This window comes from Drosophila rhopaloa, unplaced genomic scaffold (genome assembly GCF_018152115.1).
Source record: "Drosophila rhopaloa isolate 14029-0021.01 unplaced genomic scaffold, ASM1815211v1 contig_3, whole genome shotgun sequence".
Lineage (NCBI taxonomy): Eukaryota > Metazoa > Arthropoda > Insecta > Diptera > Drosophilidae > Drosophila > Drosophila rhopaloa.
This window is the reverse complement of record NW_025335123.1, coordinates 8,786,575-8,811,788: the sequence shown is the minus strand read 5'-3', so window position 1 is coordinate 8,811,788 and position 25,214 is coordinate 8,786,575. Positions and strand designations below refer to the sequence as shown.

Below are 25,214 nucleotides of genomic sequence, written 5' to 3'. Positions count from 1 at the left end.
GTCCTGGAATTCTTGGAGACATTAAACATTCAAAAATCTCAAAAATTGTTTATTATATTATATACATATTTATATTTAAATTACTATCTGTACAAAAGAAACCAGGGCTTAAATAAATAAATTAACTATACCACAAAATAAATTAAATTGTCAACTAATGTGACCTTATAAGAAAACTAAGGAATAACGATGTGGCAGCGCTTTGCCTGCTGGCGCTGCCACCCTATCTCAACTGTCAGAAAAAGGCGCCAAAAATTGGCAAAGCACGCAGCTGTAAACAATTGCAAACGCAAAATTTACCGCGTCACCTTTGCGTTTATTTATCAGTTTCAATCAAACAGTGAACCAAAATGGATGTGGCAGATGCTCAGGTTGGCCAGCTGCGCGTCAAGGATGAGGTGGGCATTCGTGCCCAGAAGTTATTCCAGGATTTCCTCGAGGAATTCAAGGAGGACGGCGAGATCAAATACACGCGTCCGGCGGCCAGCTTGGAATCCCCGGATCGCTGCACCCTGGAGGTCAGTTTCGAGGATGTGGAGAAGTACGATCAGAACCTGGCCACCGCCATCATCGAGGAGTACTACCATGTCTATCCGTTCCTCTGCCAATCCGTTTCCAATTACGTGAAGGACAGGATTGGCCTGAAGACCCAGAAGGATTGCTATGTGGCCTTCACGGAGGTGCCCACGCGGCACAAGGTCCGGGATCTGACCACCTCCAAAATCGGCACCCTCATCCGCATCTCCGGCCAGGTGGTGCGCACGCATCCTGTTCATCCGGAACTCGTATCCGGCGTCTTCATGTGCCTCGATTGCCAGACGGAGATCCGGAATGTGGAGCAGCAGTTTAAGTTCACCAATCCCACCATTTGTCGTAATCCCGTCTGCTCCAATCGCCGGCGCTTCATGCTGGATGTGGAGAAGAGTCTGTTCCTGGATTTCCAAAAGATTCGCATACAGGAAACCCAAGCAGAGCTGCCCCGTGGATGTATTCCCAGGGCCGTGGAGATCATCCTGCGTTCGGAACTGGTGGAAACTGTTCAAGCTGGCGATCGGTATGATTTCACAGGCACTTTAATCGTGGTTCCGGATGTGAGTGTCCTGGCGAACGTGGGCACCCGGGCGGAGACCAGTTCCCGCCATAAGCCAGGCGAGGGAATGGAAGGCGTGACTGGTTTGAAGGCTCTGGGCATGCGGGAACTGAACTACCGGATGGCCTTCCTCGCCTGCAGCGTTCAGGCCACCACAGCCCGCTTTGGCGGCACGGATCTGCCCATGTCGGAGGTCACTGCCGAAGATATGAAGAAACAAATGACGGATGCAGAGTGGCACAAAATCTATGAGATGTCCAAAGACCGTAATCTGTACCAGAACCTGATTAGCAGCCTGTTTCCGTCAGTCTATGGCAATGATGAGGTAAAGAGGGGCATTCTCCTTCAGCAATTTGGTGGCGTTGCCAAGACCACAACCGAAAAGACCTCGCTGCGTGGGGATGTCAATGTTTGCATCGTGGGAGATCCCAGCACGGCCAAGTCGCAGTTCCTCAAGCAGGTCTCGGACTTCTCACCCAGGGCCATCTATACTTCAGGCAAGGCTTCCTCTGCCGCGGGCTTAACTGCAGCTGTGGTCCGCGATGAGGAGTCCTTTGACTTCGTCATCGAGGCGGGAGCTCTCATGTTGGCTGACAATGGCATTTGCTGCATTGACGAATTCGACAAGATGGATCAGCGCGATCAGGTGGCCATTCACGAGGCCATGGAGCAGCAGACCATCTCGATAGCTCGCGCTGGAGTTCGAGCCACTCTAAATGCCCGCACGTCCATTCTTGCCGCCGCCAATCCCATAAATGGACGTTATGATCGCTCCAAGAGTCTGCAGCAGAACATCCAGCTCTCCGCACCCATTATGTCACGTTTCGATCTGTTCTTCATCCTCGTGGACGAATGCAATGAGGTAGTGGACTATGCCATTGCCCGGAAGATCGTTGACCTGCACTCGAACATCGAGGAGTCCGTGGAGCGTGCTTACACACGCGAAGAGGTCCTCCGCTATGTGACTTTTGCGCGGCAATTTAAGCCGATAATTGGTCAGGAGGCCGGTCGCATGCTGGTGGAGAACTATGGCCATCTGAGGCAGCGGGATACAGGCACGTCGGGGAGGAGCACCTGGAGGATCACCGTGCGACAGCTGGAGTCCATGATTCGGCTGAGCGAGGCCATGGCCAAGCTGGAGTGCTCCAATCGCGTGCTGGAGCGACATGTCAAGGAGGCCTTCCGCCTGCTAAACAAGTCCATTATACGTGTGGAGCAGCCCGACATTCACTTGGACGACGACGAGGGCCTGGATATGGACGATGGCATTCAGCACGACATCGACATGGAGAACAATGGATCAGCGGCCAATATTGATGAAAACCTGGACACCTCTGGCAGCGGTGCTGTGCAAAAGAAGAAGTTCACGTTGTCCTTCGAGGACTACAAGAATCTGTCCACCATGCTGGTGCTTCACATGCGTGGCGAGGAGGCGCGCTGCGAGGTGGAGGGCAGCGATACAGGCATCAAGCGCAGCGACGTCGTTACCTGGTATCTGGAGCAGGTGGCCGAGCAAATCGAATCCGAAGATGAGCTGATCTCGCGGAAGAACCTCATCGAGAAGCTGATCGATCGCCTCATCTACCACGACCAGGTGATCATTCCGCTCAAGACATCCACGCTGAAGCCGAGGATCAAGGGTGTGGGCCAGGATGATGAGACGGAGGACGATCCCCTGCTGGTGGTGCACCCCAACTACATTGTGGAGTGAGCACAGCCAGACACCAGTTTATTATACCCTAATTTACCTAGTTAAGTTTCTGTTTCCACTTCTTTGATTTTTTTTGGTCATCTAATTAATCATTGCATTTAGATGTAAGTTTAGAATTTAAAGACTACCAAGCCAATTAAGCATTATTTGACCCGTCTGTGGTCAAGTTACTTTGAAAATCATTCATGTTTTCGCCGAAATAAACGTTCATCTAAAGTTTAGCTTGGCTTATTTTTATTTTTGGGCGCCCTCATTGAGCTGAGTTTATAGGTAATAAGCATTGATTAATCAGTGTTAAACTCTTATCTCAAGTTTAAGTTGGTTTCTTTTCATTTTAAATGGTGCAGGGCACTCCTTTGCTAATCTGGGTCTCAAATCTTTCCATTAAAATCATAAAGCATTGATCTGCGGTCAAAAGTTTAGTTTCCAAGTCTTTCATGTGTTCACCGAAATAAACGCTCAACTTAAACTCAGCTTGGTTTCTTTTCATTTTAATTGTACAGATGCGTTGATAAATTGCCTATGAAATAAAAACGAGGCCCGCAGAGGGATCCAGAGGAGGTTGCCTTCTACTTATCGAAGGTGTAGTGCTTGACGCCATCGCCAGGATATTGCTTGGCGGCCACGGGGCGGTACATCTTCTTGTCCTCCAGCCAGTAGTAGAGGGCCAGGCAACCGGACATCACGCTCAAGAAGACGATAAAGTAGTACGAATTCTTGTAGCGCGGCTGTTCCGCCTGCGACCAGCGATCTTCGCTGTACAGATCGTGATCCGCCGAGATCTGCGGGTGGAAAAAGTATGTATCTTTGGATATCTATGGGACAGAGATGTGAGTGATCCTCTTACGGGCTCGTGCTGATTACGCTTGTGCTCCGGATAATCCCAGGGATAGTAGCTATCCTTGGCCTCCACGCCCAGTCCACCGCCTACTTTGGGATAGTCTCCATAGCCCAGGCCATCGTCCGCATATGGTTTGTACTCCTCCGGCAGAAGGTAATACTTCTTGGCAGCGGCCAAGCGCTCCTTCTCCGTCTGTGGAAAGGGTGCCGGCTTATAGTCCTTGTTCCAGCCAGCCACTAAACGGGAAAAACTAGTTTTAGACAGAGAACAAAAGTTACGTAAACAAAACAGAGGCGCAGGTTGTCGGGATTCCTGCTCTTCCGGATTTTCACTTACTGCCGCGTACCGCCTGGCGAATCATGGCGGGATTGGCGGCGCATAGCTTTTGGGCCAAGCACACGGATTTCAAAAACGCCGACATTGCAGGCTCCTCGTTTCAAAAAAAAAGTTTGCAATTTTATTTCCAAAGTCAAACAGCTGTTTGCCTGCGGATGGCCCTCAGGCGATAAGCAGTCACGGACTATCGATATTTAACAATCAAAAGTTCGGGTGGCCAATACAAATTTTTTGAAAAAGTTTAATGCTTTCAAATTTTGAATTTTCTTACAGTAATATCTTAGTTCTCTATTAGGTATTTTGCATTCAAATATAGCTGCATTTAAATATTTACAGTTTAAAAATAAATTATGTCATATTGCTAAAAAGTAAAAAAAAATGAATTAATAAGCGGCCAAGACTTAACTATGTATTTCTTAACACAATTTACAATCTGTTTTATTTCCCTTATTTGTTTATTATATTTAAAAATTACCTTTAGTTATAAAGATTAAGGCCCATTTAAAAGCTTTTTAACAATCATGAACATTTTATCAATAAATTTTGAAACTTTAACTTTTAAACTTAAATACACCATTAAAAAAAACCTATATTTTATACTTAGACCAGTTCCGCAATTAATCATAGTATTAACTTTTCTTTTAAGAGTTTTAAGATCTTGGAAAATTTGTTTACAAATCGTTTTATAAATGTATTATAAATATTATTTTATTTTTCACATTCTGTTAATAATGGTGAAAGATCTTTTTTCCTATGATAAAACTTGAGCAACCATCGATAATACTTATCGATAGGCCATAGAGTGCACCCGCGCATCGTTGTTTTTGTTGTGGTGGGCTCGTCCGTAAAAACTGATCGGCAAACTTATTTATTAATTACTAATTAAGAAATAAGCATAAAGATGGTGCTACCGTTATTGCAGCGTTCCAGTCTTCGTGGCGTTCAACAAATAACGAAACCCTGGGCGGCTTCCATTGGAAGCTTGCGTCTGGTAAGGATTTATACAGTTTATATCCATTTCCCTCGGATATGCCAAATATTGCGCCTTATGTAATGCTTCTTTTGCTTATGAACCACATAATAACATCAAAAAGTGTCGACACAATAAGAAATAAACAAAAGGAAATGCAAAATAAAAGTTTATTGAATACCGGCGTTTCGTAATCATTATACAATGCAAATGGAAGTACTGCCTTCCAGCCCCTGGAATACTAGTTCCAATTCGCACACAACTTCGACCACTTGTGGACGAACTCCAATTCGATTTTCGAATGACACTCCAATTGGAACTACTGCATTGATTTTTTCACTCAAAATTCTCACAAATCACATGGTAAAAAAAAACAAAACAAACACACCGCGAAAAAAAACTCGCGGAACGAGTTGTAATTCAAGAAACTGCCATTCCCCGATTCTTGTTTTTGGCAATTGAATTTTAAACCGGTATTGTATGGTTTTATCTACATGCCGACCACTGTTATACACTCTCAGGTACTTCTGATTGCTCAGATAAATATATAGTACCAGATAGTAGCAGCAGGAGGGCATAAATTACACTCATAACTCCAGAGAAAATGCTGCATCTGCATTTATCACACATTGGTGGCCAAACAAATAAATTTATAACACTTACCATATAATTGTTATCATCGAAGATTGGGCCTTAGACTCACAATTGTTCTATAACACAGTGATGGTAAACATAATAATTTATTAGAATTTTATTTAAAGAACTGCGAATTTTTAAAAAAATAATTTTTGGATTATTCCAAAAGTTATTAATATCTAGAAAAGAGTGTTAAATATAACTCTACTCTTTTAAGAAACTCCTTTTAAATAAATTAAAATAATCAGTTAAAATATCTATAAAAAAACAACTTCGACAAAATAATTAACATAATATAACTGAGTATAGTTACATACAATTATTCTAAAAATCTCTTAACGTAGTAATTTTGTAACTTGAATTTAATTTGAATATTTTTTAACAGGATAATAAATAGAACATGTTTCTCTTAGGTAATTATTTTAAAAGAATAAAGTAAAAGTATAAATATAGTAATTTGTAAAATAATTTCAATGAAAACGATTATTGCAAAAGTCCATAGCTTTATCCGTTCACGGTGCTATTAATTCGCCCCCAACTGTTGTTTGGGTGCCAAATTAGCGAAATACCCCATGTCGGGCCGGGTCTTCAGTCCCCTCCAGAACCGCCCTCTTTTACACCTCCACAATTCCACACTTTTCGTTGAGAGCGCTCTTTCAAGAATCTGTTCGCTGTTCACTCGGGTCTTAGTTTTAAAGTCGCCCGCTTATCTGCCTCAGTTAACTTTGAGCAGCAGTCGTCGTCGAGTGCTCGTCCTCTGATTTCTGATTTCTGTTTTCTGATTTCACTCCACTTATCTTCCATCTATCTCACTCACAATGGTCAGATGGTTGCCTCTACATTCGTAATATTCCCCGCCTTTAATCTGGTAATTTTCCCTTGTAGGCCTCCCAGGATTTTCGCGTGGAAAGCGACACCTTTGGCGAACTGAAGGTTCCCGCGGATAAGTATTATGGCGCCCAGACGATGCGATCCCAGATCAATTTCCCCATCGGCGGAGCTACCGAACGGATGCCCGTAAGTATTTTCCATAGTAATTCCCATAATACATCACAATAAGTAATATAATTAACTCACACCTTTCGTATGTGTGTATAATTAAAAAGCTGTTTACAAAATATGACCAGAAGTAGTTGCAAAACCAAATGGGTTTTTTATAATGATTGAAGAAGGAATTCTTCGTGTCATTAATTTTCAAACTTAAGTTTATTGGTTGTTTCATAAGGCTTTTAAGAGTCTTTCTCATAAGGCTTTGAGGAGTCTTAACAATTCTAGTATGGAAAAAAACAAGTATCCATCATTTTGATGACTAAACATTTAGTTTACAATTAAGGTATTACTCAATTATGTTTTATTCAAGCAAAACAAATGATAATTTTAATATATTTCTGATTAAACCTCGATTTTAACATTCAAGGTTTTTAAAAGTTGCAATGTTTAAATTAAGACAAGGTAAAAAAGCGGTGATGCTTAAGATAAAGAAAACAATAGGAATACAACAATAAATTTCAGTTACATGTCTGTGTTTTTTCAAGGTTTTGAAAAGTTGCAATGCAATGTTATTACAAAGTCAGATAATACATTTACAAATACGTGTACAAACATATAAATATCATAAAACACAAAATACCCTTTAAGACGGCAAATTATTTTCTTAACAATAGACAGTTTTAGAACCGTCTTATAATCCTTCAATACGACTTAGAGTTTATGAATATAACGAAGTTGGATATCGTTTTCGATACACCTTCTCTGATGCATCTTCTTTGTCTTATAGAAACCCGTGGTGCAGGCCATGGGAATCCTGAAGAAAGCCGCCGCCGAGGTGAACAAGGAGTTTGGACTGGACAGCAAGGTGAGCGAGGCGATCTCGAAGGCGGCCGACGATGTGATCTCCGGCAAGCTGTACGCCGACCACTTCCCGCTGGTCATCTGGCAGACTGGCTCCGGCACCCAGAGCAACATGAATGTGAATGAGGTGGGTAATGGGTCATATTCCCCTCCTTTGGTTCTCCTTTGTGACCGCGTAACTCCATCGACCAGGTGATCAGCAATCGCGCCATTGAGCTGCTGGGCGGCAAGCTGGGCTCCAAGACGCCCGTGCATCCCAACGACCATGTGAACAAGTCGCAGAGCTCCAACGATACCTTCCCCACGGCCATCCACATCTCGGTGGCCCTGCAGCTGAACAACAACCTCAAGCCAGCGATCAAGACGCTGCACGACGCCTTGCGGGCCAAGTCGGAGGAGTTCAAGGACATCATCAAGATTGGACGCACCCACACAATGGACGCTGTGCCGTTGACGCTGGGCCAGGAGTTCAGTGGCTATGCCCAGCAGTTGGCCTACGCCCAGGAGCGGATCGACGCCTGCCTGCCGCGGGTCTACGAGCTGGCTCTGGGCGGTACTGCCGTGGGAACTGGTCTGAATACCCGCAAGGGATTCGCCGAGAAGTGCGCAGCCAAGATCGCCGAGCTGACCAACCTGCCATTCGTCACCGCGCCCAACAAGTTTGAGGCTCTGGCTGCTCGTGATGCCATGGTGGAGGTCCATGGCGTCCTCAATACGATCGCCGTGAGTCTGATGAAGATCGCCAACGATATCCGTTTCCTGGGCTCGGGTCCACGTTGCGGCTTGGGCGAGTTGTCGCTGCCGGAGAACGAGCCCGGGAGCTCCATCATGCCCGGCAAGGTGAATCCCACGCAGTGCGAGTCGCTGACGATGCTCTCCGCCCAGGTGATGGGCAACCAGGTGGCCGTGACCATCGGTGGCTCCAACGGACACTTCGAGCTGAACGTGTTCAAACCTTTGATTGTGTCCAATGTGCTGCGCTCCATTCGGCTGTTGTGTAAGTTTAACGAATAGTTTAAGCGATGCAGTGGCAGCGGAAAAAGCTTTTATGCATTTTTAAGAAACAGCGACTGCCGCTGCATCGCTTACAATTAGTTCCAAGTATTTATTTATTGACAGTCAAGTAATAAAACCTTTTCTTTCAGCTGATGGCAGCAGGACTTTTACTGCCAACTGCGTGAACGGAATCCAGGCTAACCGCGAGAACATTGCCAAGATCATGAACGAGTCCCTGATGCTGGTGACCGCCCTGAATCCCCACATCGGCTACGACAAGGCGGCCAAGATCGCCAAGACGGCGCACAAGAACGGAACGACCCTCAAGGAGGAGGCCATCAATCTGGGCTACCTCACGGAGCAGCAGTTCAAGGACTGGGTGCGACCGGAGGAGATGCTGGGACCCAAGTAGTAGGCCAACCGCCTGACCTCATTTCACCCATCGCTGTCATCGAAATTCCAGCTTGTCGGGTTTAAGTTCGTTTGTAAATGAATCGCTCGGGAACACAGATCAATAATAACTGAAAATGCTAAAGCAAGTCAATGGCCTAAGCCTGGCCAGACGCAATCTTTGGGTGGCTTGCGGTGGCCTGCGCGCCAGCGATGTGAGTAGAATTGGTGGAAGGTCAGCTGAGAGGGGGGTTTTCACGCATAGAAGGGATATTCTTCCAGAGCGACAGGGGAAAGGGCAAGGATAAAGGGCAGACGAAGTTTCGCACCGAGAAGGACACCTTCGGGGAGCTAAAGGTGCCAGCGGACAAGCTGTACGGAGCTCAGACTATGCGCTCCAAGCTGAACTTTCCCATTGGCGACATAAGCGAGCGCATGCCGGTAGGGCCATCTCCCCTGGAGATTTAGCACTCTACCCCCCAATAATCCTGTACTGTCTGCAGATGCCTGTGATCCAGGCCATGGGCATACTGAAAAAGGCCTGCGCCGAGGTCAACAAGGACTACGGCTTGGACAGCAAGATCTCGGAGGCAGTGTCCTGCGCCTGCGACGATGTCATTTCGGGCAAGTACTACGAAATGGGCCACTTCCCGCTGGTCATCTGGCAAACTGGTTCTGGCACCCAATCCAATATGAACACCAATGAGGTGAGCTTGAGTGCACAGTGATTAAAACTGATATGTGCATACCGACTATTCTAACATCCTTTCTTGGAACTCACCTGCAAATTATATCTGAATTTGGATTTTTTTTTAGATTATAAGTCTAATCATCCCAAAAACGTTGGGACTTTTTATAGCGTTTTACAGATTTAGAGCAGAAGACCAGCATTTTAATTTAATATAATAACAAGAAAGAAAGCAAAATTCAGCAGGCCGAAGGTTATATAACCTTCCATCTGTTTAAAAATTAAATACTCTATATTTCGATTTTGATGTGATATTTTAAATCAATAACGCTTTTTCGGTTTTCTAAAAATTATTATACTTTTCCTGTGGCAACTATATAAAAAATCGTAGTTCTGAAATTGGCTTACATAACCTTATCTCGGATATAGTTAAAAACAATATGTTTATTATTTTTTTTTTCATTAATTTTTTTTGATTTTTCCTAATCTATCGGATATAGTCGTCCGATCCGGCCCGTTCTTTCTTATGTATATATGTATATATACATACTTAAAATTAAGAGACTAGTTTTTGTAGAATCGGACAAACGGACAGAAGGACATGGCTACTTCGACGTTCCTAGATTAGGAATATGTGCTGATCAGGAATATACATATCTACTTTACAGGGCGCTACAAACTTCAGATCAAAATTATAATAATATAAATATCTATTTCCACTTTCCTGCAGGTGATCAGCAATGCGGCCATCAGGATGATGGGGGGCGAACTGGGCAGCAAGACGCCGGTGCATCCCAATGACCATGTGAACAAGTCCCAGAGCTCCAACGATACCTTCCCGACGGCCATCCACATCTCGGTGGGCATGGAGCTGAACGAGAGACTGATCCCGGCGGTGACCCACCTGAGGGATGCACTCAAATCCAAGTCGGATGAGTTCAAGGACATCATCAAGATCGGCCGCACCCATCTGATGGACGCAGTGCCTCTGACCCTGGGGCAGGAGTTCAGTGGCTACACCCAGCAGTTGACCTACGGCCTGGAGAGGATCAAGTGCTGTCTGCCGCGCGTCTATGAGCTGGCCTTGGGTGGCACTGCCGTGGGCACGGGCTTGAACACCCACAAGGGATTCGCGGAGAAGGTGGCCAAGAGGATTGCCGAGCTCACCTGCCTGCCCTTCGTCACGGCGCCCAATAAATTTGAGGCCTTGGCCGCCCGAGACGCCATGGTGGAGGTCCATGGAGTACTCAATACAGTGGCCGTGAGTCTGATGAAGATTGCCAACGACATCCGACTGCTGGGATCGGGTCCACGGTGCGGAATCGGTGAGCTCCTGCTGCCGGAGAACGAGCCCGGTAGCTCCATCATGCCCGGCAAGGTGAATCCCACGCAGTGCGAGTCGATGACCATGCTGTGTGCCCAGGTGATGGGCAACCAGGTGGCGGTGTCCATCGGTGGCTCCAACGGACACTTCGAGCTGAATGTGTTCAAGCCCCTGATAGTGTCCAATGTGCTGCGCTCCATCCGGTTGTTGGGTACGACTTTAAAGGCAGCCTTATTAGTGTCTGGTTTAAACGATGGTTTAAAGTTGGTTGTAAACGCGGTAAAGCGGTTGCAAATGCTGCATTAATGTTTTTTTTAAGGAATTACTCATCTGAATAGCTAAATAGTTTTCATATTCTAAGCGACATGGGCATTTAGGTTGCCCAGGTCCTGTTCTTTAAATGTACACATTATATTAGGCTGCTGCTGCAACGTTTACAACCAGTTTAAAGTATTTATTCCTTATTGCAGCCGATGGCAGCATGACCTTCAGTAAAAACTGCGTGGAGGGACTGCAGGCCAACAAGGACATGATCGACAAGATCATGAACGAGTCCCTGATGCTGGTGACCGCCTTGAACCCCCACATAGGCTATGATAAGTCCGCCCAGATCGCGAAGACGGCCCACAAGAACAAGACGACCTTGAAGGAGGAGGCCCTGAAAACAGGCATAACTGAGGAACAGTTCAAGGAGTGGGTCAATCCCAAGGAGATGCTGGGACCCAAGTGATCCGTCTCCTAGTTACTATCAATGTTGCCAGTTAGATGTAATAAATTTGTCATGTTTATCAAAAGTAACGAACCTTATTATTAAAAGAATGGGATTAAACTACAAAATTGTATACTAACCGCATTTTTTAAAAGCTTATATATATTAAATTTATTTTTGAATTAATAATGTTTAAGCCAACATTTTAACAAATGTTATTAAGCTGCTCTGGCGGTTATATTTTAAATGTAAGGTAAAAATACCTAGTTGGTATGCTCTATTTCTATTATTTCGCACTGAACTAAAAATATTTCTCATTTGTAATTATAACTACATAAACGTTTCAAAAACATTAAATAAAATTTAGTTTTTAAATAATTCTCAGTGGTTTAAGTCCAAGCTAAAACCGCCACCAGGTTTAAGCGACCACTAAGTCGTTATCGATTCTTAAGATTTTATAACGGTCACACTGGCTCCTTGCTGTTTTTAACTTTTTCTTTGTTTTTATCGTGAATTTTCAACTAAATTAGATATTTTCCGATTGCAGAATATAAACACAATAACCAGATAAGCAAGTGTTAATTTTCCTGGTGTGTTTCCAGGCAAATAAAAAAACGGTCAGAGCTAGAAGCGATTATCTAACGACAAAATTGAAACGAAACGAGAATTGAAGTGAAGTAAAGTAGGCGCAGATAATAAAAATAACCAGCCAGGCAAGTTGGCTAACAAATTATCCGTTCCGTCCAGTTTAAAATAGCGCAAAATCGGCCCACACAGGAATCGAAAGAGGACATATTTGGAGCAAAAAAAAAACAGCCCTTTCGATCAACGGATATTGCCTTGTAGTAAAAAACATCCCCTGCCACCCCCTGCAACACCCACGCATCTCAAAAGCCCGAGAAGAACAAAATAAATTTACGACGCAAAAACCAAACAATCGACACCCACGCACCAGCTGTTTTGTTATCGATCGGTGTTATCGATCTTCCGTATGAGCAACAGAGGAGGAGAAGAAGAAGCAGCAGCAAGACTTGAGCCCCAAAATACTTAAAAAGGTAATAGTTGAAACTGAAATTATTATTTGGGGAGTGCTTTAATGTAGATTCCAGTTACAGGCACTTAAAGCCGTGGTCTAGGCGGGCCGAAAAATGTCTGTGAGACTGCTGACCGTGCGACTGATCAAACATGGTCGCTACATTTTGCGCAGCTATTGTAAACGTGATATACACGCCAACATTTTGGACCAAAATCAATTGAAGACAAGAAGCAAGCGAGGCTTTCCCCTACCCTCCACCGCCGCCCATGTGCTGCGGGTGAGTACCGAGTATATTCCTGGTCAAGAGCTGCATTTAACACACCCCAATCCTCGCCAGACAACGCCCCAGCAGGCGGCCAAATCGGTGGTCAATGTAGTGCCCCGCACTTCCGCTCCCTCAACGGGATCGCCACTAAATGGAAGCAGCTCGTCCTCCAGTGGACTCTTCCGCGTTGGCCAACATGCCCGCAAACTCTTCATCGACAATATCCTCAGCCGGGTGACCACCACCTACTCGGAGGATCTGCGCCAGCGAGCTACCCGCAAGCTCTTCTTTGGCGACTCGGCTCCCTTCTTCGCCTTAATCGGTGTGAGCCTGGCCTCCGGTTCGGGTGTCCTCAGCAAGGAGGATGAACTGGAGGGCGTGTGCTGGGAGATTCGGGAGGCAGCTGGCCGGCTGCAGAGAGCCTGGAACCAGGATGAGATCTCCGATACGCTGGACAGCAAGTTTAGTATTGATGACTTGGAAATCGGTCCACCCATTGCCAAAGGTTGTGCCGCTGTGGTCTATGCAGCGGGCTTTAAGAATGATGGTGTTGCTGGTGCTACGGAGACACTGCCGACTGGTGCAGAACCGCCACCGGCAACGCCAGCCTTTGCTCCAAACAGCTGGAGTGCCCACGAGATGATGACGCCGCTGCAGAACATGTCGCGCTTTGTCCACAACTTTGGCGGCTCTGTGGATAATATCTTTCAGTACAGCCAGCCCTCAGCGGCCAGTGATTTTGTGGGCGCCCAGGAGAGGGTACAGGAGCAGCAGCAGGATCAGGAGCCCAGAAGCAGTGCCTTAAATGTGGTAAATTCAAAATTCAACTTCCCAATTTTCCCTTTTAACGGTAATCCCTTCATTTTCAGAATACCCTAGCGAATTCAAAGATTAACAGCTCGGTGGACAGCTATCCGCTGGCACTCAAAATGATGTTTAACTACGACATCCAGAGCAATGCCCTGTCCATCCTGCGTGCCATGTACAAGGAGACAGTGCCAGCGCGTCAGCGGGGCATGAACGAGGCCTCCGACGAATGGGAACGTTTGCTGCAGAACCAAACGGTCCACCTGCCGCCGCATCCCAACATCGTTTGCATGTTTGGTTTCTTTTGCGACGAGGTGCGCAACTTTCCCGATGGCCATTTACTGTATCCCGTAGCCCAGCCGCAAAGGATCAATCCGCAGGGCTATGGCCGTAACATGTCGCTGTATCTGCTGATGAAACGCTATGATCACAGCCTGCGGGGATTGCTGGATAACCAGGAGCTGAGCACACGTACCCGCATCCTGCTGCTGGCGCAAATGCTCGAGGCTGTCAACCATTTGAGCCGTCACGGAGTGGCCCATCGTGATCTCAAGTCAGACAATGTGCTGATTGAGCTGCAGGACGATGCCTCGCCGGTACTGGTGCTCTCGGACTTTGGCTGCTGCCTGGCGGACAAGGTGCACGGTCTGCGACTGCCGTATGTCTCCCACGATGTGGACAAGGGCGGCAATGCGGCGTTGATGGCGCCGGAGATCTTCAACACGATGCCCGGGCCATTCGCGGTGCTCAATTACGGCAAAGCGGATCTGTGGGCATGCGGTGCGCTGGCCTACGAGATCTTTGGCAGCCGGAATCCATTCTACTCGAGTAGCGGTGGGCTGGCACGCGAACGTGGAGAGCTGACGCTTTCGCTGAGGAACAGCGATTACCGGCAGGAGCAGCTGCCCCCCATGAGCGATGCCTGCCCGCCGCTATTGCAACAGCTGGTGTACAACATCCTCAATCCCAACCCGTCCAAGCGGGTCAGTCCGGATATTGCGGCGAATGTGGTGCAGCTGTTCCTGTGGGCCCCGTCCAATTGGCTTAAGGCGGGCGGCATGCCCAACAGCTCCGAAGTGGGTGTTTCTAAAGATCGTTTAACTGTATATAACATGCTAACTTTCCCTCTTACAGATCCTCCAGTGGCTGCTCTCGCTGACCACCAAGATAATGTGCGAGGGTCGCCCGCAAATGGGTTCCGGATTAATGCCAGTGGCCTCCAACGGAAGACGCGCCTACGTGGAGTACCTGCTCATCTGCAGCTTCCTGGCACGCGCCCGCCTGCGTCGCATTCGCGGCGCCCTCAACTGGATCCAGAATGTGGTGGCGGCGTAGGGCCCCGGGAAAGCCTTCCTTGGATCTCGGGATCAAGACCCTTCTACTTGTTACTCTGCGAAAATCAAATGGAAAAGCGTGTGATACCTATATTTTACATATGTATTTATAAAACAAATCAAAATTAACCGCACGCTCTCCAGCCATTTGTCTATTTGTCCTGGAATCGCTGCAGTTCCTGGTTGAGCATCTGCTCCTCACTTTGTGCCTCTTCGCAATCGCTGATCAGCTGCAGGATGCGCTCGTTAATGGTCAGGGCCACCATCTGTGCGGCCCCGGATTCGTCCTTTAGGTCAACCATCAGAGTCTGCACAAGCTGGTGCATCTCCTCGATGCTCTCCCGCGCCCGGTCAAGTACTGCCTCGTCCACATTGTGGGTTGGATTTTGTTCAGGATGCTGAGATTAGAAATGGGAGTTTATTGGATGGCTAAGTGTCAAATGTTCGCAACTACCATGACAGAAGCTGAAATCAACCAATTACATGTATTATCTGCAAATTCGAATGTTTCCTCAAGGGATGGCAACACAAAATCTTCTCTCAGCGATAACGATTGATCGCCCAGGGCTACTCCAAGGTCCAAGTGCTATCGATCCAGGGATGGATGGTTTTTCAAAAATAATTCTAGATATTAACAGGATTTTACTATTATTATTTAATTAATACAAATCGAAAAATTTATTTATTTGTGATTTTTTTAAGATCCTAATCTCAAAGTGTATTCCAGCGTTATGAAATAAGGGAGAATAAACTTTTCTTTAATTTATTTTCGATCTCTGACTTATTATCCGACAAAACAGGTATTGAATATATTTAAAATAAAATAGTAGAGGAACTTTTTATAACTTGATTTGATTAATATTTCTTATTGGTGAAAAATGCATTACAAAACATAACATTTGTAAAAATCTACACTTAAATTTAAAATACAGAAAATTTCAATTTATTTGCCAATCTCCACGCGACTGACGCACAACTTATGATCATAAAACGAGCAGGTGCCCATAATCAAGGCTCCATCGTCCTTATTAGAACCAGGACCCCAATCGGCGCCATAGCAGATGCTCTTGTGCTCCTCATAGGCTCCCAGTAAACACAGGCTAGGATCCTTGGCATCCAGCTGCACCAGGCTAAAGTTGGTGTACATGCAGGCGGCCAGGATAAGATCGGGGTAGGCGGGATGCGGCTTTAGCCGCCAGATGCCTCCGCCCAAGTCCAGTTCCGCCAGAGTTCGCTTCATGGCTCGGGTATCGAATAACCGGAGCTGCTCATCGTAGCTGCCCGTGAGCAGATGGTTTTCGTGCTTCGGATGACTGAGCAGGCAAGTGACTCCAGCCATATGGGCCCGATTCGTCCATGCTCGCTGCTCCGTGCGCAAATCGTGGGCCATGAGGAGCATATCGTCGCCACCACTATACAAGAGATGCGGTGACCAGCGATCAAAGGCACAGGTCCAGGCCTCAAAACCATGAGCAGACCAGGAACGCTCCCGGATTACCTCACCCTGTGGCGAGTACTTCAATAGATTCAGGCCTCCCTTGGAATCCGAGATGGCCAGTTGAATGTGCTGCTCTTCCTGCCGCCAATCCAGGGCCAGAGCCAATGGCGATTCCTTGTGCGCCTCCTCTTCCAGAGAAAAACACGTGCGTTTCTGTAGTTTCTTGTCATCCCTTAGAAATTGATAGATCTCCAGTTGACCCAATGAATTTACGGTGGATAGGAGTGGATTGCCATCACCAGACCAAGCTGGCAGCCACTTCATGTCCAGTATGGCCGACGTTTCGATGCACTGCAGCCGCTCCAGTGCAGAATTTGTGTTACCGAATTGGTATAAATAAACGCGACCTTTGCGGGGACGACCTTTGGGAGAAGCTTCTTCGGGGGCTTCCGCGTCATCCTGGACCAACTGGTAGGTACCGCAGGCAAAGAAGCCCGTTTCCGGATCATCCTCCGGCAGCCACTCCACGGAATCCGCCGAATACTCCGTATCCTCGCTGTGGAGCGTTGTAAACATGTTTACAATCAGCTGTCAAGAGCGGTTATCGATTGTCGATAAACACCGAGCCACCAGGGCTGCGATGGCTCTCCCCACAACTTTAGTCGACCGTTTCATTTTGATCTTATTAGATTTATTTGTTATTTTCGCTTTTTTTTTGCTAATTTAAAAAATTATTAGTTAATACATACAACTACTTAGTGCTCTGTTTACGCGCTACATATTCTGGATTAGGTTTAGTTGATCTCGTCCCTCGCTCGTAGTTTTTAGCTGCATTTTCTCGATTTTAAGTGGTTTTCGGGGCGTCACAGTGTTATTTTTTTCTCAGTGGGCTTTCGTGGCTGCCAGGCATCCGTTTATGTTATTGCACTTGATCCTTGATCTCCGCTCACTCTCACTTTTTACAATATCTCTCTGTCAAATACATCGACTCACATATTAAAAAACATATTTAAAAAAAACTCTTATTCATAACTATAGACAATCCCTACTCCTCGCAGATCACTCATCCTTTTGTGCGTCCAACGCCTGATGCTCTTGGTTTCTTGGCGGGATTGGGGGCCTGGCTATCCACATCCCCTCTAGCGATTCGCGCTGCGACTGTGACGCCTCCGCGATCCTCATTTGGTCTTCATCACGATGATTGGCTCGAGTATCTTTAGCATGTCATTGTTCTCGGGTGCTCCTGTTCCATTGCCGCCGCCAGAACCAGGAGCTCCTCCAGCGACTCCTCCTCCGCCGCCGCCGCCACCTGCTGCACTGGCGTAATCCTTAACCACCTGCAGTTTGCTGAAGCCGGGATGCGCTTGGTGCTGCTGCTGCTGGTGGATCTGCTGCTGCTGGTGCTGACTGATGGTCACCAGGCGGTGCTGCTGGTTCAACACAATCGCCTCGTGATGCGGATGCTGCACCAGCTGCTGCTGCTGCAGGCTGCCGGCAATCTGTTGCAGCTCGTGCTGCTGCAACTGCAGCGGCGGCAGCTGTTCGTGATCGTTGGAGCCATCGCCTACACCGCCGTGGTCCAGTGGTGAGTCATCTTCGTCGGCCTTGACGACGGTCACAAAACCACCATCGCTGCCCGTGCCCGTGACCGAAACCGCTTCACTTTCGTACAACTGCTGCTCGGCGCTGGTGTCCTCTTCCTCCTCATCGTCCTCCTCCTCGGTTTTGGCCCGGAACTCGGTGCTGGTGGCACTGCTGCTGCGCGGCGTGTGGCTGCGCATGCGTCGCATTCGCGCATACTCCGCCTGCTTGGACAACCGCTCCTTCCGCTCGTCCGTATTCTCGGTGGCCCGGACCTGCGCCCGCTTCAGTCGCGCCCGCTCGCTCAGCTTCTGGAGGCGCGTGGCCCGCTGCTCGGGCGTTTCATTGGCCCGCACCGCCCGCTGGTGGGCGGCCATCTTGTCCAGCCGCAGCCGCTTCTCCTCCTCCGTCTCGTATTTGTTCGCACCGCTGCGTCGCGGCGTCGTCACTGGCGTCCGACTATCGCCATCGGCTGTGGAATGTACATGAATCTGGCTGAGCTCCTGATGCTGCTGCGATGTCTGCGACAGTGGCCTGCCGCGCCGCGGAGTACTAGTGGCCAGCTGCGGGGCGGACAGCATCTGGTTGAGCTCCTGCTCCAGCAGGCTGTTGACCTTTAGCTGCTCCTCGTTGGCCAGCGGATTCTTTCGCGGCCTGCCCCTGCCCACGGTGGTGGTCACAATCTGTGGCGTCGCCGGCGGCTGCTGCTGCTGTTGCTGCTGCTCCTGCTGCTGTCCCAATCCAGTCACCGTTAGCGTCGGATTCGCCGCTAGTATGTTGTACTGGCCGCCGGTTGGACTGTTGCCGCCACTTGCGTTCGCAAAGTGAACCGGTGTGAAGGGCGGCGGCACGGGATTCGGTCCGATGCCGATCTGGAAGCCATTGTGGTACATCGGGTAGTAGGCGGTGGTGGTGGTGCCACCTGCACCTGTTGTCGTCCCCGTCGTCACCACGCCCACCTGTCCAACGTTGGTGGCACCATTGCCGCCGCTCGTGGTGTTGGGGAAGGTGGTCAGGTAGGGGAACTGGTTGTACAGCTGCTGCGCCTGGCCCGGCGTCGCCTTCAGCAGCTTCTGCTCCCCGCTGGCGGTCGTGACGATCACCTTGGTCTCGTTGTGGCCCAGACTAACAGACCCGCTGTTATCATTGCCGCCCGCTGATCCCGGAGCATCGTTGTCCGACTGTAAAAAGGGTAGAGGAGTGGAAAGCCAACGGGTAAGTCGGTTTGGTTTGGGTGGGTTATGAGTTTATTAATCTATTTTTTTGGTTTTAGATAATGGGATTAATGGCACTTTATTTTGAAACTGTATGGTGTCATTAATCCTTAATTATTTAGGAAAACAGTTTAATTTACATTTCCTAAAGGAACCACAAAGTTCTAACTAATTTAGATTCGTCTTTTCAATTTTGTAGTTATAATTAATTATTTCATTATTGCAGCAAACATTTGAATAATACAAATAGAATACTTTAATTAAGCTCAATTTAATTTATGAAAAAGTATTTAGATAAAACAAATCAAACGAAGTAGATTCTAAGATAAATTTATGTGATGCAATTTGGGTTTATAGATCAGTCTTTAAAAAGAAACGAGTGTGACAGAGTAAAAGAGATAGAAGTACAGACAATACCATTTCTAAAAAATTTTCTTCCCGCTTTCATTATTAACATTGCTACATTTGTCTACACTCTCGATGGTTAATTTAATATTAATAAAAAATAATAGAAGCAAGAAGAACGATAAAATAAATTAAAAATTCGATTCATTTTTTCGTGGGAAAGAGGTGAAATATCAGTGGCGTTTCCCAGTTAAGAAGTTAAGCCGTTTTTTCTTCCCATTTCCATCAAACTCTTCGAAAATAATGCAAATTCTATATTTTCAAATTATACTTTTCCGGTTTTTATAATTTTTATAGCCAGTTGAATTATCCAACTGTAAGAAAAAATATTTAAGTTTTAAAATATTTGCAAAAGATTAATATTTTACCAGTGTTATAAATTTTCATTCGATTCCAAATTTCTCACTTACTCTCTGCAATTGCAAAAAATCATTATTGTTATTTCTCGGATTTTGGAAAAGTTGAATTCAAACAATTTTGTCAGTTTTGAACAGATCTTTTTAGCTTTGTTATGATGTTAATACTTTCCAAACCAATCAAAACTTGGCCATTTTAAGTACTTTAAAAATTATCGAATCAATTGAATTGCATTTTTCTTAACGTAAAGGGTTTTTGCAACTGTGCCACATATAACTAGCTAATTGACAGTGCTTTCTTTTGTTTTCTGAAAAATTTTGAAATATTATTAATTTCGATGGAATACGGAAGAAAACTGAAAAGTTGCTAACTCATTGAAAACGATGCATCGGCACTTGAACGTCTAACGTTCTAAATAAACTGAATATCAACATTATTACAGGTGTTTCAAAAAGATTTAGAGGTAAGACGTTATACCGCTGCATCGTTTAGAAGCAGGATTCATTGCTTAAATGTGGACAACAGTTAGTACTTGGGCATCTTTAGTTAGACCCCTCTACCCACTCCTTGTTATTTCTGCTGCATACGCACCTGAAGTTCCTGCTTCTTGGCGGCATATTTGTGCGGGTAAAGCTCTAGTTGACCACCGGCGATGCTGAAATGGGGCACATGTGCTTGGAGCAGCTTGGTGGTGCCCTTGCCACCATCATCGCCATAGATCTGCTGCACAAAGATGCTGCCCGATTCGGTTCCCTCGAGCAGGGCAGCTGTGACCTGTTGCTGCTGCTGCCCTGTGATGGTGTACCGCTGATGTTGCTGCTGCTGCTGGAGCTGCTGCTGGGTGATCTGCTGCTGCTGCGGGGTCTGTGGTTCCTGCTTCAGCTGCATGGGTGGACGCAGCGAGCCGGGCGCCAGAAACATGCCCTGCCCCATGTACTCCACTCCAGTTAAAGCCTGATGCTGCTGATAGGCGGCTGCTGTCACTAGATGCTGCTGATCCTCAGTGGGTTGCGGGGTTCCTGCCTCATCTGTTGTCGTCGTCGTCGTCGTCGCTGTGGTGGCCGCCTGGTTTAGATTGATAGTGTGTTCGTTAGTACAATTGGCTGCCGCCGCTGCTGCGGCTGCTGCAACAGCGAGCACCTGCTGCTGCTGTTGTTGCTGCTGCTGCTGTTGTTGCTGCTGTTGCTGCTGCTGCTGCTGTTGTTGCTGGTGGTGGTGCTGCTGGTCCGTTGACGACAAGGAGGATGTCGGCGTTGAGACGACCACCGACGACGAACCACCGTGCACCACAACATGCTTCAATATCTTCTTCTTTTCTCTGACCTTTTTGGCATAGTCGTTCAGTTTTCTCAGTCTTTCCTTGCGCTCCTCCGGTGACTCATTGGCGATCCTCTGCCGCGCCCTGGCCGCCATCTCGGCCAGGCGGACCTTTCGCTGATCGTTCGTCTCGCTGGCCCGATACATGCGCATCCTTTCGGCCAGTTTGGCCAAACGCTTGGCCCTCTGATCCGGTGACTCCATGGCCCGCCGTAGCCTTTGCCTGGCCGCGTTCCTCACCAACCGCATGGCCCTTTCTATGTCGGATTCGTTCTGGCGCCTCTGGCGATTCGCCTCGGCGTTCCGGAGCAACCGCTTGCGATACTCGTCCTCGCTCTCCCGCTGGCGGCGTTCCCGCATCCTTTCAGCATTTCTGGCCAGACGACGCTGGCGTGCCTCGGGACTCTCGTTCCACCTCTGCTGGTGGCCAGTGGCAGAGGCACCAGTTATGGAAGCGGAACTGGCACTGCTCGTGGGTCCCAACGGAGTGGGGGGCTGTTGCTGCTGTTGCGTTTGCTGCTGCTGCTGCTGCAACTGCTGCTGTTTCAGTGGGGTGTGTGCATAAAGCTGGAGGTGCTGTTGCTGGAACTGCAGTTGATCCTGTTGCTGCTGGTGAAGATGTTGCTGCTGCTGGAACTGCTGTTGTTGCTGTTGCTGCTGCTGCTGTTGATGTTGCTGCTGTTGATGCTGCTGCTGCTGGTGTTGCTGCTGCTGCAATTGCAACTGGTGATGCGAGGACAAAGGTACCAACAAAGCTGAGGGATGCTCGATGAGCAGGCGGGCATTGGAGCCATTGATGGCCAGCACATGGGTGGCGTACTGCTGCTGATCAAGTGAGGGCTCTATTTTTATCCCATTGGGATCTGGTTCCATTCTTGGTCAAAAAGCCGGGGGGCGAACAACAATCGAAATTGTCGTGTCTATCGGGCTTGGGAAGTGTGAGGATCAATTGGTTATCGAAAGGATGAGCGCAGCCTTCCTTCCGATAGCTTCGATAACATCTAGGGGCCGCGCGATCGCACTCTCTCTCTCGCTCCCTCCTTGGCTTTTCCTCTTTGTGTTTATTTTGCTATTTCCCACTAGTTATATAAAGAATATGTGTGTGCTGGCGCCGTCACTCTCGCTCTCTCCCTCTCTCTCGTTCTGCGGCGATCGCTTCGCTAACTGTTATTGAAGTCCTCAATCATTCTTTTTCTTTTTTGCTATTGGTTGTTCTTACTTTTTTTGGGATTTCTTTAGCGATTACTTTAAATTTTTTGAAAAAGCGTGCTTCTTCTTTTGAGTTAGTGACAATTGGCGCCGCCGCCGCGCTGCTGCTGCGCTGCCAATCGATTTTTCACATGATTATACACACACCCATGCAGCACGCAGCTCACACACACGCAACTCACATACAACGTATGTACGTGTGTGCGAGTTTTTTTCCGCTCCTTATTTTGCTTTTCGCACAAATCTTAACCCTCTATTTTTTGGGGCCATTTAATCGTAGTGCACTTAGCTCCTCTTACGATGTTAATTAGTGGGTTAAAACACCATAAGCACTTTTATTTGAGCGCCTTTTTAACGAGTTGTCGGCATCGCCTCAATCTGCCAGTTAAATTTTTGCATTGTTTTGATTTTTGGGCAGCAACTTTGCGAATATTAAATCCCACGCACTTGCTCTCCAATCGGCGTGTTTCCTTTACACTCCATTCGCAAGCGAGAACGGCGGGCGTAAAAAACGGCGCTAAATATCCGGTAAAAAATAAAATAACGCGCAACAAACACACATTAAAAAATAACCACAAGAACGTACGTGCGTGTGTGTATGTATATGTTAGAGCTGGAACAGGAATCGAGTTTATTCGATATATCGAGAGCATGGTGTGTGCCGCAAAACTATCGACTGTTAGGGCATCCCGTGATTCAAATATGTTGTGCTCAATCTTTATTTACATCGATAATGGGGAACCTAAAAATTTACTATTAGAGAAACGAATTTGACACCTTCCTATAGCAGCTATAGGATATAGGACCTACCCGCGAAGCATTTAAAAATTTGGCACACTTAATTGCGCACAAAAAATACCATCGCAGTGTAACCATAGTATGCCTTCTAGAAAATACAGAAAACATTTTAATTTCTCTAATCAATTTAAAATAAATACGTTAGAGTTTACCCGCTTGCTTATATTTTGTAAACAAGCAGCAAGAGCCGGGCTTTTCCTATCCACAACAGTTTTCACGCGGGAAAAAAAAGCTTTGCCGACCATCAAAATACAGATGTTCTCGGGCTTTTTTAATTTTCTCCTGCCTCTATTCTTTTTTAAACAATACAATGCATCAAAAACTCGAATTCTAATAAATTAAAATCTTTTGAAGTTCAGTAAAGCTCAAAATATTGTTATATATTTTTTTTCGGTTAAAGTTTTTTTAAAATTAAACACCTACAATCAATAAAAATATAACTATTTTTTTTAGCTTTTCTTCTTTTATTGAGAATAATAAAATAAGAAATGAGAATAATAACTTTTAAGCTTATTCACACCTCTATGTTTTTCTTATTGTATAATAATATAATAGAAAGAATATATTATTTTTATTGTCCTTACTTACCAGCCCTCTAATAAACTTCCCGCCCATTTTCAAAACGCAATATTTAAAAATTGTGAATGCAACTTTATTCAAGTATATTCATTTTGTTATTCTCGTTTTTCCGCTTGTTATGGTTTTTTGTTTTTGTTTTCGTTTTGTTGGTGTTGTGTTTGTTTTGTTGTTGTTGTGTGTTGTTATTGTTAGTGTACATGAATATTACAATACACAAAAATGTATCTCAATCTTAAGTCTTAAGGCAAAAACAATTGATAAACGTATTTAGACAGGAAAAAAACAATTTGAAATTTCGACTAGAACTTAATGGTTACGTATTTATTAATAATAATTAGAATAATATATATATATATATATATATAAATATATATATCATGTGGGCCCGAGCAGAAGTGTCTTGAATCCGTCTAAGGATATGGGCGTGGGGTGGGGAAAGGAGTAGGGAAAGTAGGTGGAAGGATGAAGGATTGCGTGCTATAACAAATATTGCGTTATGTGCCTGGCAACGGATCATGTGTGTATGCATACATGGCTCCAAATATATATATATATGTCTATGTATGTGGGGCTGCCGTGTGTGTATATCCTTATGTGACTGGCGTTGTCCGTTTTGGGTTACATGCTTTTACCAACTACACACACATATGGGGGTTGATTGGCGCCAGGGTGCCTCAGTTGTTTTGGAAAAGTACGATATTTGGATGTAAAGCAAGTGGTTTTCGCCCGAGGATTTGCTGGAAAGGCACTTGTTGCCTCGTCTGGAATTTTTTTTCGAATTTCTTTTTCTTTTTATTTTTATACCCTTGCAGAGGGTATTATAATTTTGGTCAAAAGTGTGCAACGCAGTGAAGGAGACATCTCCGACCCTATAAAGTATATATATTCTTGATCAGGATCACCTCCTGAGTTGATATAGCCATGTCCGTCTGTCCGTCTGTCCGTCTGTCCGTCTGTCCGTCTGTCTGTTTCTACGCAAACTAGTCTCTCAGTTTTAAAGCTATCGAGTTGAAACTTTGCACACACCCTTCTTTCCTTTGCACGCAGTATATATGTCGGAACGGCCGGGATCGGCCGACTATATCCTATAGCTGCCATATAACTGATTGATCGGAAATGCCATAACTTTGGTGTTTGTAAAGTTAGGAAGTTGAAATTTTCTATGGGTTATATATTTGGCCATACAATCCGACCTACCAAATTTCATAAGGATCGGCCGACTATATCCTATAGCTGCCATATAACTGATTGATCGGAAATGCCATAACTTTGGTGTTTGTAAAGTTAGGAAGCTGGGATTTACTATGGGTTTTATATTTGGCCAATCAATCC

General features: G+C 46.2%; 7 protein-coding genes across 13 annotated transcripts; 4 read left to right on the top strand and 3 right to left on the bottom strand.

Annotated features, from left to right (window-relative positions):
* The first annotated feature begins 247 nt into the window (after positions 1–247).
* LOC108040130 (DNA replication licensing factor Mcm6) lies at positions 248–3,022 on the top strand. Its single transcript, XM_017117424.1, has one exon. It carries the CDS (start codon positions 351–353, stop codon positions 2,799–2,801), a length of 2,451 nt encoding a protein of 816 aa, XP_016972913.1. The 5' UTR covers positions 248–350; the 3' UTR covers positions 2,802–3,022.
* A 249-nt stretch (positions 3,023–3,271) lies between these two features.
* LOC108040132 (NADH dehydrogenase [ubiquinone] 1 beta subcomplex subunit 8, mitochondrial) lies at positions 3,272–4,151 on the bottom strand. Its single transcript, XM_017117425.2, has 3 exons — positions 3,979–4,151; positions 3,649–3,878; positions 3,272–3,583 (listed from the first exon to the last, which is right to left on the bottom strand). The coding sequence occupies exons 1-3, from the start codon at positions 4,061–4,063 to the stop codon at positions 3,371–3,373; spliced, it is 528 nt and encodes a 175-aa protein (XP_016972914.1). The 5' UTR covers positions 4,064–4,151; the 3' UTR covers positions 3,272–3,370.
* A 630-nt stretch (positions 4,152–4,781) lies between these two features.
* Positions 4,782–8,970, top strand: LOC108040135 (fumarate hydratase, mitochondrial). Of its 2 annotated transcripts, none has more exons than XM_017117429.2 (5): positions 4,782–4,969; positions 6,470–6,601; positions 7,362–7,562; positions 7,628–8,432; positions 8,581–8,970. In XM_017117429.2, exons 1-5 carry the CDS (start codon positions 4,880–4,882, stop codon positions 8,841–8,843), a joined length of 1,491 nt encoding a protein of 496 aa, XP_016972918.1. In that variant the 5' UTR covers positions 4,782–4,879; the 3' UTR covers positions 8,844–8,970. The 2 variants fall into 2 exon arrangements, with proteins under 2 accessions (XP_016972918.1, XP_016972919.1); XM_017117430.2 differs by lacking the exon at positions 4,782–4,969 and adding an exon at positions 6,290–6,405.
* LOC108040134 (probable fumarate hydratase, mitochondrial) lies at positions 8,840–11,621 on the top strand. The gene is made up of 5 exons (XM_017117427.2): positions 8,840–9,036; positions 9,104–9,262; positions 9,325–9,528; positions 10,240–11,044; positions 11,304–11,621. Exons 1-5 carry the CDS (start codon positions 8,959–8,961, stop codon positions 11,561–11,563), a joined length of 1,506 nt encoding a protein of 501 aa, XP_016972916.1. The 5' UTR covers positions 8,840–8,958; the 3' UTR covers positions 11,564–11,621.
* A 375-nt stretch (positions 11,622–11,996) lies between these two features.
* On the top strand, positions 11,997–15,118 carry LOC108040120 (serine/threonine-protein kinase Pink1, mitochondrial). 4 transcript variants are annotated; one of them, XM_017117396.1, is made up of 6 exons: positions 11,998–12,224; positions 12,290–12,597; positions 12,652–12,855; positions 12,916–13,653; positions 13,713–14,726; positions 14,785–15,118. In XM_017117396.1, exons 3-6 carry the CDS (start codon positions 12,691–12,693, stop codon positions 14,983–14,985), a joined length of 2,118 nt encoding a protein of 705 aa, XP_016972885.1. In that variant the 5' UTR covers positions 11,998–12,224; positions 12,290–12,597; positions 12,652–12,690; the 3' UTR covers positions 14,986–15,118. The 4 variants fall into 4 exon arrangements, with proteins under 4 accessions (XP_016972887.1, XP_016972885.1, XP_016972886.1 ...); XM_017117398.1 differs by having other exon boundaries at positions 11,997–12,597; positions 12,916–13,650; XM_017117397.1 differs by having other exon boundaries at positions 11,998–12,597; positions 12,658–12,855.
* LOC108040122 (diphthine methyltransferase) lies at positions 15,074–17,010 on the bottom strand. The gene is made up of 2 exons (XM_017117399.2): positions 15,439–17,010; positions 15,074–15,382 (listed from the first exon to the last, which is right to left on the bottom strand). The coding sequence occupies exon 1, from the start codon at positions 16,996–16,998 to the stop codon at positions 15,928–15,930; it is 1,071 nt and encodes a 356-aa protein (XP_016972888.1). The 5' UTR covers positions 16,999–17,010; the 3' UTR covers positions 15,074–15,382; positions 15,439–15,927.
* Positions 17,011–17,103: 93 nt separating this feature from the next.
* On the bottom strand, positions 17,104–23,110 carry LOC108040119 (putative uncharacterized protein DDB_G0271606). 3 transcript variants are annotated; one of them, XM_017117393.2, is made up of 3 exons: positions 21,303–23,110; positions 20,571–21,044; positions 17,104–19,184 (listed from the first exon to the last, which is right to left on the bottom strand). In XM_017117393.2, exons 1-3 carry the CDS (start codon positions 22,167–22,169, stop codon positions 17,601–17,603), a joined length of 2,925 nt encoding a protein of 974 aa, XP_016972882.1. In that variant the 5' UTR covers positions 22,170–23,110; the 3' UTR covers positions 17,104–17,600. The 3 variants fall into 3 exon arrangements, with proteins under 3 accessions (XP_016972882.1, XP_016972881.1, XP_016972883.1); XM_017117392.2 differs by having other exon boundaries at positions 20,571–23,110; XM_017117394.2 differs by lacking the exon at positions 17,104–19,184 and adding an exon at positions 19,991–20,035 and having other exon boundaries at positions 20,571–23,110.
* Positions 23,111–25,214: the final 2,104 nt, after the last annotated feature.

What these genes read in the sequence shown, in the direction of transcription:
- LOC108040119 (XM_017117392.2), bottom strand. Translation starts at nt 22,169, where the DNA reads ATGGAACCAGATCCCAATGGGATAAAAATAGAGCCCTCACTTGATCAG. An exon ending in CCAAGAAGCAGGAACTTCAG is followed by an intron (nt 19,185 to 20,570) that starts GTGCGTATGCAG and finishes CCCTTTTTACAG; the next exon opens with TCGGACAACGATGCTCCGGG.
- LOC108040132 (XM_017117425.2), bottom strand. Translation starts at nt 4,063, where the DNA reads ATGTCGGCGTTTTTGAAATCCGTGTGCTTGGCCCAAAAGCTATGCGCC. An exon ending in TCGCCAGGCGGTACGCGGCA is followed by an intron (nt 3,879 to 3,978) that starts GTAAGTGAAAAT and finishes TTTCCCGTTTAG; the next exon opens with TGGCTGGCTGGAACAAGGAC. An exon ending in AGCGTAATCAGCACGAGCCC is followed by an intron (nt 3,584 to 3,648) that starts GTAAGAGGATCA and finishes TTCCACCCGCAG; the next exon opens with ATCTCGGCGGATCACGATCT.
- LOC108040134 (XM_017117427.2), top strand. Translation starts at nt 8,959, where the DNA reads ATGCTAAAGCAAGTCAATGGCCTAAGCCTGGCCAGACGCAATCTTTGG. An exon ending in ACATAAGCGAGCGCATGCCG is followed by an intron (nt 9,263 to 9,324) that starts GTAGGGCCATCT and finishes TACTGTCTGCAG; the next exon opens with ATGCCTGTGATCCAGGCCAT. An exon ending in CCAATATGAACACCAATGAG is followed by an intron (nt 9,529 to 10,239) that starts GTGAGCTTGAGT and finishes ACTTTCCTGCAG; the next exon opens with GTGATCAGCAATGCGGCCAT.
- LOC108040122 (XM_017117399.2), bottom strand. Translation starts at nt 16,998, where the DNA reads ATGTTTACAACGCTCCACAGCGAGGATACGGAGTATTCGGCGGATTCC.
- LOC108040130 (XM_017117424.1), top strand. Translation starts at nt 351, where the DNA reads ATGGATGTGGCAGATGCTCAGGTTGGCCAGCTGCGCGTCAAGGATGAG.
- LOC108040135 (XM_017117429.2), top strand. Translation starts at nt 4,880, where the DNA reads ATGGTGCTACCGTTATTGCAGCGTTCCAGTCTTCGTGGCGTTCAACAA. An exon ending in CCATTGGAAGCTTGCGTCTG is followed by an intron (nt 4,970 to 6,469) that starts GTAAGGATTTAT and finishes TTTCCCTTGTAG; the next exon opens with GCCTCCCAGGATTTTCGCGT. An exon ending in GCAACATGAATGTGAATGAG is followed by an intron (nt 7,563 to 7,627) that starts GTGGGTAATGGG and finishes TCCATCGACCAG; the next exon opens with GTGATCAGCAATCGCGCCAT.
- LOC108040120 (XM_017117396.1), top strand. Translation starts at nt 12,691, where the DNA reads ATGTCTGTGAGACTGCTGACCGTGCGACTGATCAAACATGGTCGCTAC. An exon ending in CCGCCGCCCATGTGCTGCGG is followed by an intron (nt 12,856 to 12,915) that starts GTGAGTACCGAG and finishes AATCCTCGCCAG; the next exon opens with ACAACGCCCCAGCAGGCGGC. An exon ending in GAAGCAGTGCCTTAAATGTG is followed by an intron (nt 13,654 to 13,712) that starts GTAAATTCAAAA and finishes CTTCATTTTCAG; the next exon opens with AATACCCTAGCGAATTCAAA.